Source organism: Malaya genurostris, chromosome 2, assembly GCF_030247185.1.
Source record: "Malaya genurostris strain Urasoe2022 chromosome 2, Malgen_1.1, whole genome shotgun sequence".
NCBI classification, from domain to species: Eukaryota; Metazoa; Arthropoda; class Insecta; order Diptera; family Culicidae; genus Malaya; species Malaya genurostris.
This window is the reverse complement of record NC_080571.1, coordinates 76101114-76116705: the sequence shown is the minus strand read 5'-3', so window position 1 is coordinate 76116705 and position 15592 is coordinate 76101114. Positions and strand designations below refer to the sequence as shown.

Below are 15592 nucleotides of genomic sequence, written 5' to 3'. Positions count from 1 at the left end.
GATCGTCCGCGATTGACTCACGCGATCGAGCCCCGACCAGGAAGGATTCTTTTTGTCAGTAGGATTGTAGCACCAGCCATGCAAGGATTCTGTAAGTTATGAATTGGATGCGAAGTCTGGTGAAAAACCTGTCTTAATCCACCTAGTGGTGTAATGATGCCTTTCTCATATTACATAAAATTCCAAAAAATTCACTGGAAGGTTCTGTCAAGAATTTTTTTTTCTATCTTGAACAAAATGAAAAACTTTCTTTGGGTATAAACTAACATACACCCTCATTCTTGTTTACGGCCGTATGCGATACGTTCGAAAGTATAGCAAATTCGTATTCCCGTTTACGTTCGAATCAATCACACTTTTAAACATCGTACATGCATAAAAACAACGCCCATCCAACTTTAAACTATCAGTTCTGGTACAGATTTGAGTTGTAAATAAAAATCTTTGATATCATTTGTTATTTGACTTGTTTTTTCACTGATTTTGTATCATGATGCTTGCTTACGTTCGTATCGATTATTCGACGAACGAATGCGAACAAGCCATTCTTGTTTTCACTCGAACGTGTACGTACCCGATTCCTGTGCACAAGAAGGATCGGTAGCGCAGGTAGTTTTTTAGGGAAGATTCCAAGCATCAAGGAAGTGACGAATGCTACATAATAAATAAATATCGTACTCAGGACCAATTTTATTCAAGTCGGTAAATAAAATTTTCAAATTAAACTTCGTGCAAAGTAAAAAAAAGCATTTGAGATAGCAGTCCGATCAGTAGTATCTGCGAAAAATATGTTGCATTTTTCTTGCAATTTTGTCATGTTTTCGATAGCCTACATATTTATTTCATTGGTAAAATCATGCATTTTATATAAAATAAAGCATGTTTACCCATGGCGTATTTTCCATAATACTAATAGATGCAAAATTGATGCGTAAAAACTTTGAACCTCGCATGTATTCAAAGGCTCCCCAGAAAAAAAAACAGCATTTTACTATACTGCTTTGCTTTCTAAATGATTTATGCAAAACACAAATTTATGATTTGATTAAAAATCACCTTTAGATTCGAAAATAATTTTGTTAGAGATCGGTTAAACTTTTCAATGTGTTCGAACGGTTGATTCGCAACATTAAACTGACGAATCGAAACCACGGCATTTCGTCTATTCGTCCGTAAACGGGAATGGGACATTTCGTTCGTACGAATGATGTTCGAATACACGTATCGTTTGAAGCTAAAATGGCATACATTCTAGCGTTTCGCATATGGTTAATCACAAGAATTGGACTGATTTCATCAAGGCTTAGCATTTTTTTGAAGAAGTTTATTGATATTTGAATATTTTGTGGCAAACGAGTCGCGTTCGAATTCATTCGAGTGAAAACAAGAATGGCTTATTCGTATTCGTTCGAAAGTACCCGTTCGTCGTATAGCGGATACGGACGTAAACAAGAATGAGGGTGATAACCTTTTCAATTTGTAAACAGTTATGTCAAGTTAATGAGAATTTTACTTTATTTTGCTTCGTCGCACTAAATGATTGAACACACTTTGCCCTATAGATCTGGAACTGGAAGTCGGGCCCGGATGAAATTAAACTGCAACCTATGAGACTATAGGAACTTCTATTTGAGTCTAAGATTGTGGGAATCGATCAAATCATCTTTGAAAAAATTGGGTGAATCTCGTTCTAGAGTTTTTGTTTCCATTACTTGGAACTAGTATAGCTGAAATCGGCTCGTTTAGTAAGTAACTAATATAGCCTACAAATTGAATCAGTATTGAGCCAAATCTAGAAGAATTTTACCCTTTTTTGCATCTTCGCTCTAAATGACGATGTGCAATTTTAAACACACTTTACCCTATGAAAGCATGTAGAAATTCAATAGCAACCTTTGCGACTATGAGATGTTTTATTTTATGTGTGATATTATTTGACACATACTCACTTACATACACGCACAGACAAATACATTGCTCAACTTGATGAACTGTGTCGAATGATATAGAACACTTAGCCCTCTGGGCCAATTTTCACTAGTCAATTTTTCAAGAGATTGCATAATTTTTCTATATGAGAAAGGCAATATGTGTACTTTTAATAGAAAAGCATCGTGATTATGATCTTGTAATAACACTAACAAGTAGGTACAGATTGAATAAAAGAATTAGAAAATTTACATTTTTTTCACCTGAAGAATATAAATTTTAATGTGGCAACCCTGCACGCTATACGAAATTGCACAAATCACGCTGCGAAAAGAGGAAAGCCGCAATTTCGGAACCGGAAGTCGGATCAGGATGAAATTGCACAGCATATTTAAAGACAACGAGAGCTTCAATTTGAATAATGATTCGTGAAAATCGGCTTAACCGTTGCTGAGAAATCGAAGTGAGTTCCGTTTTTCCAGATTTTCTTCACTATTATCTGTGCTTTCGGAAGCGAAAACCGGGGACTAGTAGTCCCAAAGTAGTTTGGTATATTCACTAACTAACGAGATCTGCAGATTCAGTAATAGCCGTTCAACCGAGAAGGTTGTGTATAGAAGCGTACAGTTTAATAACGCTGGTTGGTTTACACGCGTTAAATACGACAACGGTTGAACTACAGGTAGAAACCTGTTGGCAGCAGCCGTTAAAACGTATAGTCGTGCTGCATAAGAGAGCCCTAGTGCTGGGCCAAGCTGGTGAAGGAAACAACAAAGGGCGTTTCCCAAACTCTACCCAGGCCGCAATATACAGCCACAAGTGCTGAGCAGGAGAGTGCAAAGGCACATCGAAGAGGAAGAGTGCAAAGGCACATAGAAGCAGGAGAGTGCAAAGGCACACCGGTGCGAAGGCACTTCGGTGCAGAAGCATATCGGTGCGGAGCACTAGGAAGAAGGAGACAAGACAACTCGGTCTTTCCACTGCCATACAACACGCAGGTATACACCGGTGACCTGCGCTGGTTACAGCTGGCGAAGACGAAAGTAAATCGGAATTCGAGTGGTGCTGGATGTCAGGTAGCAGTAGCATCACATCATATTCTATCGCTACAGTGAGCTTCAGCATTGTATCAACGTCCAGATACATCCAACAAGAACATCTAGAGCAACGAGGATCTACACGGCAGTGCAACGGAGATAGACAACAATTTCAAGGTAGAAGTTTTTTTCTTTTCCTTTTGATTGAGTACTGTGTAGTGTTGGTTTCAAATTTTATTTTAAAGTTTAGTTAAAAATTTTAATGTAATGGATGAATCCATGGACGTAAATCCTAGCATGAATCCGATACCCCCACGAACGAAAAAATATCAGGAGAGCTCTTCTGGGCCTTGGATAGTCTTTTTTAGACGTATATCAAAGCCATTAAACATTTTTCAAATTAATAAAGGTTTGACATCACGATACTCTTCAATCAAAGAGATCATAAAAGTAAATAACGATAAAATTCGTGTTGTGGTAAATAATTTGAAACACGCGAATGATATTGTCTCTTCGGAACATTTCAATAAAGAGTATAAAGTTTACATACCCTCCAAAGATGTCGAAATTGACGGTGTTGTTACCGAAGCGAGTCTTTCGGTAGATGATTTACTCAAGCATGGTGTTGGTCGTTTCAAGAACTCTATGCTTGAGGGTGTGAAAATACTGGAGTGCAAACAACTGTACTCAGTAGTTCATGAAGAGGAAAAAAAAGTTTATCGCCCATCAGACTCGTTTCGAGTGACATTTGCCGGGTCTGCGTTGCCGTCCCATGTCTATGTCGATAAAATTCGCCTCCCTGTTCGGCTTTTTGTTCCAAATGTAATGAATTGTACGAACTGCAAAAAATTCGGCCACACAGCTACTTACTGTAGTAATAAACCAAAATGTATTAAGTGTGAAGGGCCTCATAAAGATAATGATTGCAACAAGGAAATTGAAAAATGTATTTATTGTGGGAATAGTCCTCATGATGATATTTCAGTATGCACTGCATTTAAAGTGCACAAAGACAAAATTAAGCTTTCTTTAAAAGCACGGTCTAAGCGCACATATGCAGAAATGCTTAAAACGGTCATTGATGTCCCCCCTTTGGAAACCGAAAACGGGTTTTCAAATCTAGAGGAACCAGAGGACTCTGACTCTGACGAAAATAGTGAAGGTAATTCGTTTATCACTACCCAAGGGTCAGTTAAGAGAAAGAAGTCTTCCTCCAAATTACCAAAAAAGACACCTAAAATTTCATCTTCAAAAAAAGATCCCCGTGTTAAACAAAAAAAGTCAAAACCAAAGACTGTGCCTCCTGGTTTGTCAAATTCACAAACCAATCCAGGATCTAGTACAGAAAAAGATAATAATCCAGTGGGCTCCATTTCACAGCCACCAACAGGATTACTGAAGTTTTCGGAAATTGTTGAATGGATTTTCTCAGCATTCAATATATCTGAACCCTTAAAGACCCTCATAATGGCATTCCTTCCAATAGCTAGAACCTTTTTGAAGCAGTTATCAGCTCAATGGCCAATTGTCTCAGGTTTTGTATCTTTTGATGGATAATTTATCACCCGTCGCAAATGATACAATCACTGTCCTGCAGTGGAATTGTCGAAGCATCATGCCAAAACTTGATTCATTTAAAATATTATTGCATAGTCAAAAATGTGATGTATTTGCTTTATGCGAAACATGGCTTACTTCAAACATAGCTTTAAATTTTAATGATTTTAACATTATACGTCTCGATAGAGACTCTCCGTATGGTGGAGTGCTTTTGGGAATTAAGGAATGCTATTCCTTTTATAGATTAAACATCCCTTCAACTTCTAGTATAGATGTTGTTGCTTGCCAAATAAACATTAAAGGCAAAGATATTTGCATAGCTTCGGTTTAAATTCCTCCAAAAGCACAAGTTGGACAGCAACAGCTTAATGAAATGGTTGAAGCCCTTCCTGCACCACGATTGATTCTGGGGGATTTAAATTCGCACGGTATTATGTGGGGTTCCGTTTACAATGATAGCAGATCATCTTTAATACAAAACATTTGTGACAATTTTAGCATGACGGTATTAAATATGGGTAGCATGACACGGATCCCAAGACCTCCGGCACGCCCAAGTGCATTAGATCTATCTCTTTGCTCAACATCAATTCGACTAGATTGCACCTGGAAAATACTGCCTGATTTACACGGTAGCGATCATTTACCAATCATCATCTCAATTAGCAGTAGCAATTGCATTGCTACTTCCGCTAGTATTCCATATGATTTGACAAAAAATATCGACTGGATTAAATACCAAAGTAGTATCTCTAGTATTTTGAATTCAATGGAAGAGCTCCCTCCACTTGAAGAATATGACTTCCTCATTTGTTCGATTCTGGAGGCAGCAGAACAATCCCAAACTAAACGCTTTCCTGGGCCAACGACTAACAGAAGGCCTCCCAACCCCTGGTGGGACAAAGAGTGCTCAGAGGCTAAACTCGCAAAACAAAATGCTTGCAAGACGTTTCTAAAACGGGGAGGAGGAACTCCTCAGAATTTTGAAAAACTTATGGTTTTAGAAACCAAGTACAAGAGCATACTTCGAGCCAAAAAATGTAGCTATTGGAGACATTTTGTCGAAGGTTTGTCAAGAGATACCTCAATGAGCACTCTTTGGAACACGGCCAGACGAATGAGGAATCGTACCGTGGGCAATGAGAGTGATGAATACTCGAACCGATGGATATTTGACTTTGCTAGGAAAGTTTGCCCAGATTCTGTTCCTACGCAGAGCATTATACGGGAATCTCCTCCAAATAATGGTTTTATTAATAACCCATTTTCAATGATGGAATTTTCTATAGCACTCTTGTCTTGTAACAATAACGCTCCAGGGTTGGACAGAATTAAATTCAACTTGGTGAAGAATCTGCCCAACCTCGCAAAAAGACGTTTGTTGGAATTGTTCAACAAGTTTCTTGAGCAAAATATTGTTCCACCTGACTGGAGACAAGTGAAAGTTATCGCCATTCAAAAACCGGGGAAACCAGCTTCCAATCACAACTCATATAGACCCATTGCGATGTTGTCCTGCATCAGAAAATTGTTCGAAAAAATTATTCTACGACGTCTCGACACTTGGGTCGAGACGAACGGTTTGTTGTCAGATACTCAGTTTGGCTTCCGTAGAAATAAAGGGACGAATGATTGCCTTGCATTACTTTCGTCTGACATCCAAATTGCCTTCGCTCAAAAGCAACAAATGGCATCTGTATTTTTAGACATTAAAGGAGCATTTGATTCAGTTTCCATTGATGTTCTTTCAGACAAGCTTCACCAAAATGGACTCCCAGCGGTTATAAATAATTATTTGCACAACCTTTTGTCAGAGAAACACATGCATTTTTCACATGGCGATTTGGCAACACTCAGAAATAGTTACATGGGTCTCCCGCAAGGCTCATGCCTCAGTCCGCTCCTCTATAATTTTTACGTAAATGACATTGACAGCTGTCTAGTAACCCCATGTACACTAAGACAATTGGCAGATGATGGCGTGGTTTCAGTTACTGGACCCAAAGCTATTGATCTGCATAAACCATTGCAAGATACTTTAGATAACTTGTCCGATTGGGCTGTTCATCTTGGTATCGAATTCTCTGCGGAGAAAACAGAGTTAGTCGTCTTTTCAAGAAAGCATGATCCCGCGCAGCTTCAGCTCCATATGATGGGAAGAATGATCCAACAGGTTTTAACTTTTAAATACCTCGGGGTGTGGTTCGATTCCAAATGCACGTGGGGAGGACACATTAGGTTTCTGATAACAAAATGCCAACAAAGAGTAAATTTTCTTCGAACAATAACAGGATCTTGGTGGGGTGCTCATCCGGAAGATCTAATAAAATTGTATCAGACAACGATACTTTCAGTGATGGAATATGGATGCGTTTGCTTTCGTTCCGCTGCAAACTCTCATATTATCAAACTGGAGCGAATTCAGTATCGTTGTTTGCGAATTGCCTTAGGGTGCATGCATTCGACACATACAATGAGTCTTGAAGTTCTGGCGGGAGTTCTTCCATTAAAAGATCGATTTTGGGAGCTTTCATCACGCCTGCTAATAAGATGTGAGGTGCTGAATCCCATGGTAATTAATAATTTCGAACGACTAGTCGAGCTTCGATCTCAAACAAAATTCATGACAGTATATTTTAACCATATGTCACAGGAAATCAACCCTTCAAGATATATTCCTATCCGTGTCAGCCTCCTAAATGTCCCTGACTCAACTTTATTTTTCGATACATCCATGCAGCGCGAAGTGCGTGGAATCCCGGATCATCTACGTTCGACGGAAATCCCAAAAATATTTTCAAGTAAGTTCAGGCATATTGACTCTGAGAATATGTTTTACACGGACGGATCGCGAATTGAAGAAGCGACAGGGTTTGGTATGTTCAACAATAATGTTTCGGCCTCATTTAGGCTTCAAGAACCTGCATCTGTTTATATAGCAGAGTTAGCAGCAGTTCATTATAGTTTGAGTGTAATCGTCACATTAATTCCAAACCATTATTTCCTCTTCACAGATAGTCTGAGTGCAATTGAAGCCATTCGCTCAAACATGACTGGCAAGACTGAACCGTTTTTCCTGGGCAAAATAAAACAGTGCCTGAACGACATATTGAACAATAATTATCTAATCACTATAGTCTGGGTCCCGGCTCATTGCTCCATTCCTGGCAATGAAAGAGCCGATATTTTAGCCAAACGTGGTGCTATTGAGGGTGAAATTTATGAGAGACCAATTGCTTTCAACGAATTCTATAGCTCGTCTCGCCAAAGAACACTTGCCAGCTGGCAAGCTTCTTGGGATAAAGATGATCTGGGTCGGTGGATGCACTCAATTATTCCGAAAATATCGACAAAGGCATGGTTCAGGGGACTGGATGTGAGTAGAGATTTCATTCGTGTGATGTCTAGACTCATGTCCAATCACTACACGTTAGATGCACATCTCCTTCGAATTGGGCTCTCCGAGACTAATCATTGTGCTTGTGGCGAAGGTTATCGAGATATTGATCATGTCGTTTGGACATGCGTGGAGTATCGTGATGTCAGATCTCAACTAATAAATTCTTTGCGTACCCAAGGTAGACTATCCAATATCCCAGTTCGAGACATTCTTGCTTGTCGTGACCTTTCATACATGAAACTTATTTATCATTTCATAAAGAAAACTGGAGTTTCAATTTAATAAAGGCCCCTTTCAAGACTTAGTTCTGATCCCAGCTGCGTCCATGAGTTCAACCAATAGCTAAATTAGAATAAAAATAATGTAATGATACAAACAAACTCGAAACAGTTTATGAAATTATTAACAAAATGTCTGAAAATAACAGCTTATTTTATAATTTATAGAAGTTAATCGTTTGGTTCAAATAATATTTCCGAGTAGATTTCATAATTAATGACGAGTTACCTAAGATGATATTTAAGTAATAAGAGAATATGTTTTAATAAATGCAAAACGTTGTGACTATGTTAGAATTAAATTAGGATAAGAATATTATGTAAAAGTGATGCTACGGCGAAGAAAAACTTATGTAAACTGCCTTAAGAAATAAACGTATTTATGAAAAAAAAAAATAACGAGATCTGCCAACTAAATTAATTTACCAGTATGTTTTATCAAAATTCGCATCTCGTTTCGCCATCATTTGTTAAAAAGTACCCAAGAAATTGAAAATTTTTCACTTACCGCACTGTAATACCGGAACCGGAAGTCGGATCTGGGATTTTTTAAAGGATTTCAAGACCTTTTATTTGCTTCTTAGTTTGTTAAAATCGGTTAGGAAATTTTCGAGAAAATTGAGTGCGCAATTTTTTGATAAATTTTAACATATATCCTTGTAATTCCGGAATCGGAAGTCGGATCCACATGAAATTCACGAAAATTGTATGAGGCCATAAGACCTTTCATTTGAATCTAGGTTTGTGGAAATCGGTCACGCCATCTCTAAGAAACGCGTGACCTTTTTTTGGTGCATATCACCCTGCAATTCCGGAACCGGAAGTCGGATCCAAATGAAACTTAGGAACTTTGTATGGGACCTTAGGACCTTTCATTTCAATTTATGTTTGTGGAATTCGGTTAAGCCATCTCTGAGAAAATTGAGTGACATTATTTGTCACATACACACATACATACATACATGTACAGACATTTTGTGATCTCGACGAACTAAGTCGAATGATATATGACCCTCGGCCCTCCGGACCTCGATTGTAAAGTCGGTTTTCACAGCGATTGCATAACCTTTCTATATGAGAAAGGCAAAAAAGGTCAAATTCCAGAAAGGGAATGTCATTCCAAGGCTTTCATTTTGTCTACACGTATAGAGGAGTAACCATATTCGTTCTAAGTCTAATAATCAGTCTTCAAGAAAACATGCATCGCGCAGAACTTGTGTTCAATTTTACGTGTGCAAGTTCATTTTAAACTTATACATGAGTTTGTACCCAAGTTTGCTACAAACCTGAACTTCGTCCATAGGAGTTGTACACAAGTGCGTGAGTTCAAGTTTGAATATATGTTTAAACATCAAAAAGCACTACTCTAGAATGTTCAACGATTCGAATGAAAGCTTTATTTGATCTTCTGGTGATTTAAGTTTTAGATGCGTACTGCTCTTCACCTGTGCTTATTTTTTTTATTTAAAAGATATTTTTTATTCAGGCCTATTTGCGTACAAGCTTTACGTGGCCGATAGAGCCGATTTTTGAATAAATTTTTTTTGAGTTGGATCTAGTTGTCACCCTTTTTCTAGGGGGAGTGGAGCCTCCATTTCCCTCCTGCGAGGATTGAGGGGCACTTCGTTCGTGGTTCGTCCCGTCATCCGTTGTCGCATCGATGGTATTGTTGTCGATTTCCGTCTTCTTTTCGTTGCTAGTTGCTGTAGATGCACCTTGTTGTATATTGGTTGCAATTGCTGGTTGGTTGGAGGGTGAGTTGTTAACTGCAGCCGGTGTACTTTGTTCTATAGAGGATACTGATGGTTTCGTTGAAGGGGATGCTTCATTGTTGTTGGCGGCTGTCACAGGTGTACTGGGGTTGCTTGGGGTTGGTGTGAAGGAAGCTCCGTTGTCCTTTGGTATAGTTGTCTCCTTGTCCAGTTTATTACATGGCTAACCGTAGTGAAAAGCTTTTTGACAATATTGACATGTGGCCATCTGATTGTCATAGGTAACAAGTGATTTGCACGGAATTCTTGTATCTTGACCGAAAATCACATAAGAAGGTAAAGGCTTCTTCAAGTGTATGCGTAATAAACGTACGTCATTTAGAATACCGGGGAAAAAATTCTTCCACTTTTCTTTTCCGATAGAGAGAATCTCTCCGTATTGGGACATAGTTTTGCGAATATAAGAATCGGTGACGCTTGAGTGAAGATCATGCACACGCACTTCTATAGCACTATCATCCATATATACTGGAATGTTGTACTTAATGTTTTTGTGCTCCATATAATGCACATTGTTATTGTCTTTTGCGAATTGAATTGCATCCAACTCTTTATAAAACTGGATGTAAACAACATTATTCGTCTTATCGCATTGAAGTAAATGCACACGTTAAATGTCAAGATGCATTTGCTCCTTAAGCAAACCTTCAAGTTCTTGTATCGAAGGTCGAATTTTGCACTGCCTGAAGTCAACAACAATTGTATTCTTTCGTGTCGGCGGTAGCTTTTGTTCGTTTGGTTCACTCATTTCGAGGTCTATTGTTCACTACACAATACTGTACTTGGTTTCTTCTGTCCCGAACGTAAACGGTTTTGTTTTATCGACTGACTTGGATGAGCTGTAAAACCGAACTGACCTGTGCTTATTATATGTTTCCGTTTTCTGAAAATTGTATAGCAATACAATATGATTGTTCTATTATATCCAAGCGATGGTTTCAATTTTGCACGATATTTAGTACATGAAAACAAGTAGAAATTAATGATAATTGAAAAAAAAAAAACAATTTTAATCATCTAACGGTGCATTCCATTCGCACATTCGCCGGTATTTTAGCCAAACGTGGTGCTATTGAGGGTGAAATTTATGAGAGACCGATTGTTTTCAACGAACGGCACCGTTCGGTTACCGGCACCCTTTTCTTTTAAGCCTATAACTTCTGACTAAGTGCACATTATGCGGACACCTATACCTCAATGGAAAGCTAAAGTCCCTAGCTAACAACTGAATAAGATCTAAACTCTTATCCACTAAGCAACGTTTAATGGCATTAAACAGTGCATTTTCCTTGACTTGGAAGATTTGTTTGAAGTCGCCATGGCTAACAGAACCAGAGAACCAAAGTTTTTACTTATTTGACAGATGTGTTGAAGCTGTCAAGTTGTCCACGTGTTGCATATCACCCGAGATGCCAGGTAATACAATAAGTTTTGCTAGCAAAAAGAAAAGATCACGCCAATTTTCAAAGGTCTGTAATTTCTGACGAATGTCTGCAAACAATCGAAGTTTCAAAGTCTGTAATTTACAGACAAATTTGCAGACTTGGCATCTCTGCATATCACTGACAATTTTTCGCGATTTGTCGAATAAAATGGGGTGCCGGTAACTGAACACCATGGGGTGCAGGTAACCGAAATCGGTAGATATTTTGAAAATGACGAAAAAAACTTTGGTTGCGAAAATTTTGATAGCATCTGGTATAAAGTCACGAAATAGACCGATTTAATCTCATAAATAAATTCGATTGATGCTTTTCAACATATGATACTATGAAAAAAGTCATAAAAAGTCAGCACAAAAAGAACATCCTGTTATTACACACACACATGACATTTGTCAGAATGACGCTATCTGCTTTCTGTCAAAAGTTACGGTGGGGTGCCTGCAACCGAACACTCTTCCCCTACTTTCAAAACTTAGTTTGAGTTTTTTTACGTTTCTTGCATCGTCGCTCTTAATAACAGTGTGAAAGACTCATCCCCCTAAAACTCCGAATCCGGATAAAATTCAGCAACTTTGTATGTGACCAGAAGACAAGTCTGAGCAAATCTGCCAAAAAATCTAAATTGGGCTAAAAAATGTAGCTTTTGGATCAGGTTTGTGGCTGGCCATACGAACCAACCTAGACTGTAACGGTAACTCGATTCCGGTTTCGGAAGAACCGGAAATAGTAGTTAAAATAAACTTGGACAAATAGGATGGGCTGGGTATATCATTAGAATGTCTAGGGGAGACGATTCTTGAATCTGATCCAATCTGTATTGGAAAATGCTTCTCAAAAATTTGTTTCTTATCAATAAACCTGAATTTACCTCCTAGCGAACGACCTCAGGACTGTGACCGGAATTAAATGATATGAATATAATAAAAATAAATATTATTTAAGTTTCGTCTTCAATTCGTCAGTGCAGAGCAGCTCGTGCAAACAAGCAGTTCAATTTGAATCGCTAAGTAAACGTAAAGCTAAAGCTATTTACGAATCACTTTTATAAATTACTTCAAAGCGCAATGTATTTACTAACGTCCCGAAGGAATAGGCGGTTAATGATGTTTAATATTAGATTAAACCATATTCAAAGAAATTGATAAAAACACCCATAACTCCGGGCCCAACATTGCAGATTTCTTTTTGACATTCGATGCATTTGTCATACTAATTCATAGAACGTATTCGTGTATAGTAAAACAACAAACTCGATCATTTCACACATACCGAGAAATGTATCATTCATTAGCGTTCATTTCAAAACATTGTTACTATAAATATTTTCTAAAAAAAATACTACCAAATGCCACCACTGTTGGAAATTTGTGTCGACTCGTTTGAATCGGCCGTGGCCGCCGTTCGGGGTGGTGCCGATCGCCTGGAAGTTTGTGCTGCCCTTAGCGAGGGCGGATTAACTCCTTCCGTTGGATTGCTGAGCGAAATCAAGTGCTTTATTCAGAAAAACAACCACCGCACAAAGCTTTATGCGATGATCCGTTGCCGCCAAGGTAGTGATTTCTGTTACAGTGAGCCTGAGATGAATGCCATGGTGCATGATTTGAAGTTGTTGGCCCACGACGGTGCTGATGGTTTCGTTTTTGGTGCCTTGACCGACGATGGAAATATTCATGCCGACCAATGTCGGATGATTGTGACGGCGGCACAGACGTTTGGGCTATCGATTACATTCCATAGAGCTTTCGATTGTACCGAGGTCGGACGAATGGCGGAGAATCTGAAACTTGTTGCATCCCTGGGATTCAGTACGATACTTACCAGTGGCTTCGAAAGGACGGCTGTTGAAGGATTGCAAAATGTGGTTCAATTGGTGAATATAGCGGAGCAAATTAGAGTGGTTGTTATTGGATTTAGTGTGGTTTGATGTGTGTTTGATTAATCTACATCACTATTTCTTGCATTTTAGGAACAAGGAACAAAAATGGTTATTATGCCCGGTTCCGGTGTTACGACGGAAAATGCCCAGAACATTGTACAAACAACGAAATGCTGTGCGATTCACGCTTCGGCAAGATCACTAAAGAAGACTGACCCCGTGTGTGCACTGCCAATGGGTAGCGTTTCCACTGTTGGCGACGGATTGTTAGTTTGTGATGAAAATATTGTTAGGTTAATAAAAATTCAAATAGCTACTGAAGTCATATGAGGATGTGATAACATTTCCGATTTGGTAGTAACGTTGTTTGAATTAAAATGTATAATTAAATATATTTTTGTTCAGTGTGTAGAGGGTCTCATGAAGAATTTCATTTGATCAGTTTAATGGCATCACTCTTCCACTTGTTCTACAAAAACGAAAAAAAAACATTATTTTTAACTTGGAAGAAGAAATATAGAATTTACTTACCAGCGATTTAATAGCGTTTTCAGCATAAAATCGCTCTTCGGTTCCAGCATCCAATGAGTTCCGATAGCTCTCTAGTTCAATGCGATCCTTTAAAGCTACCAGTGCATCAATGATCGTTTTTTTCGCATTGACTTTTCTCGCCAAAACCAACCTTCGCTGAGGGTCTTCCACTTTACTGAGAAAATTGCTCAACACTGGATCGGGTGCGTGTAGAGCAAATAGGCGCAGGATGGTTTTGTCCAGTGGAATGTGTATGTTGAATGATTTCTGCTTCAAATTGAGCCATGCTTTCTTCTCGAAAATGTGTTCAAAGTCGAGCCAAGCTTGCCGTCTCGCGCGTTCATTCAATGCGATCCACTCGAATTGCGATTGGGCTACTTGGTGCGCTTCTACTAGTTTGAAAGGATTCTCGTTAGTCTGCAGCGAAGTGTCTCCCCATTTGTATCGCCCACAGACATAGAATAGTGTATTCAGAACAGACTGATCCAAGATGGAACCGACGTTCAAACCGTTTGAATGCTGTTCAGCTATTTGGAACTCTAGAGAAATGCATCATCAATTTCTGTATTACCGCGAGTAGTAGTAGTAGTGTGCTATCGTACCTATTAGATTAATGTAATTCGCCACAAGTTGAGCGTAGAAGACGTTCGCTCCTGGTTGTGAAAAGTAATCGGCATAGATCTTTTTTAATCTTTGTCGCTTGAACTCAATGTTTGAGGTGCTTCGGACATAGACGGAAAATTGTAGTAACTGAAAAAGAAATACTCTTCATATTATTGTAAGATTCATGAAAATGTACTCTACATACGCTAGCTTCATGATGCCTGCCAAGGAACCTATAAGCAAAACAATATGCAGAAAAACTATTTTCATGGAAAATATACCCAATATTTACACCAATAAATCTGTACATTCGGTGACCCTCAGTCGAACTGCCATATAGTTCACATAGTGATTGACAGCTTCGGGACGGGTTTGCAATAATCTGTAGAACAGCTTTTTCTTCAGGGTTCGTTCCAGAAACAGAACCACTTTCAGAATGGCGTTCCCATTTCCACATGCGATTGCTTCGTCAAGTAGCTCTTCTTTCTCCCGTAGCGAGCGGAACATTTCCAACGTACAGGGTTTCCCTAGAGCGACCGTTGCCAATACCGTGCTTATCGAGGGAGCATAGCTCAGTTGCTGTATCTTTTTTCTAAGCAATTTCACTTCCTCCTCTAAGCTAATTCCTTTTGGTAATGCTTTTTCGTTCCGCGATTGATCGTCCAGAACGTCTGCCAGATCAACATTAGAGATTATCATATGCAGAGGCAGTTCGTGCTGATTACTGGCATAATTCACCTCGGATGCACTGTCTTCGCCAAAAATACTTTGCCGGGTGGTACTGGGAACTTCCAGAACGGCAACCTGTTGAGTAGAGGAAAATACGTTAGTATAATATTTACCTCCTCCTTCTCGGCGAACACATACCTCATCGTCATCAAAGTTAAATGATTTACTGGCTGTATCGTTCCAATATTCGTCATCTTTAGATTCCATTGATTAATTTGTCAAATACTAATTTTATGTGCGGAGCATAAAATGTGTAGTAACACGGTAAAAGAAAATGTAAATAAAAACAAACTGCGAGGTCCCGTTATTTCGGTTATCGTCAGGCGGCTCCGTCCTCTTCGGTCGATCAGGGCGAACGTGAAGCATTAGAACGTGCCCCACCAAACTATGAAGTTTGCCACATGGGTTTAACGTGTGACGTTTTATAAATTG

The 15592-nt window shown here is 38.9% G+C and overlaps 2 protein-coding genes across 3 annotated transcripts; one reads left to right on the top strand and one right to left on the bottom strand.

The window, feature by feature from the left end:
• Window positions 1-12684: 12684 nt before the first annotated feature.
• On the top strand, window positions 12685-13788 carry LOC131431906 (copper homeostasis protein cutC homolog). Of its 2 annotated transcripts, none has more exons than XM_058597859.1 (2): window positions 12685-13315; window positions 13388-13788. In XM_058597859.1, the coding sequence occupies exons 1-2, from the start codon at window positions 12767-12769 to the stop codon at window positions 13625-13627; spliced, it is 789 nt and encodes a 262-aa protein (XP_058453842.1). In that variant the 5' UTR covers window positions 12685-12766; the 3' UTR covers window positions 13628-13788. The 2 variants fall into 2 exon arrangements, with proteins under 2 accessions (XP_058453842.1, XP_058453841.1); XM_058597858.1 differs by having other exon boundaries at window positions 12686-13318; window positions 13388-13779.
• LOC131431905 (vacuolar protein sorting-associated protein 16B) lies at window positions 13670-15485 on the bottom strand. Its single transcript, XM_058597857.1, has 6 exons — window positions 15299-15485; window positions 14724-15235; window positions 14637-14664; window positions 14431-14578; window positions 13829-14367; window positions 13670-13766 (listed from the first exon to the last, which is right to left on the bottom strand). The coding sequence occupies exons 1-6, from the start codon at window positions 15365-15367 to the stop codon at window positions 13728-13730; spliced, it is 1335 nt and encodes a 444-aa protein (XP_058453840.1). The 5' UTR covers window positions 15368-15485; the 3' UTR covers window positions 13670-13727.
• Window positions 15486-15592: the final 107 nt, after the last annotated feature.

What these genes read in the sequence shown, in the direction of transcription:
- LOC131431906 (XM_058597858.1), top strand. Translation starts at nt 12,767, where the DNA reads ATGCCACCACTGTTGGAAATTTGTGTCGACTCGTTTGAATCGGCCGTG. An exon ending in TAGCGGAGCAAATTAGAGTG is followed by an intron (nt 13,319 to 13,387) that starts GTTGTTATTGGA and finishes CTTGCATTTTAG; the next exon opens with GAACAAGGAACAAAAATGGT.
- LOC131431905 (XM_058597857.1), bottom strand. Translation starts at nt 15,367, where the DNA reads ATGGAATCTAAAGATGACGAATATTGGAACGATACAGCCAGTAAATCA. An exon ending in GAATTACATTAATCTAATAG is followed by an intron (nt 14,368 to 14,430) that starts GTACGATAGCAC and finishes GCATTTCTCTAG; the next exon opens with AGTTCCAAATAGCTGAACAG. An exon ending in AAAACGCTATTAAATCGCTG is followed by an intron (nt 13,767 to 13,828) that starts GTAAGTAAATTC and finishes TCGTTTTTGTAG; the next exon opens with AACAAGTGGAAGAGTGATGC.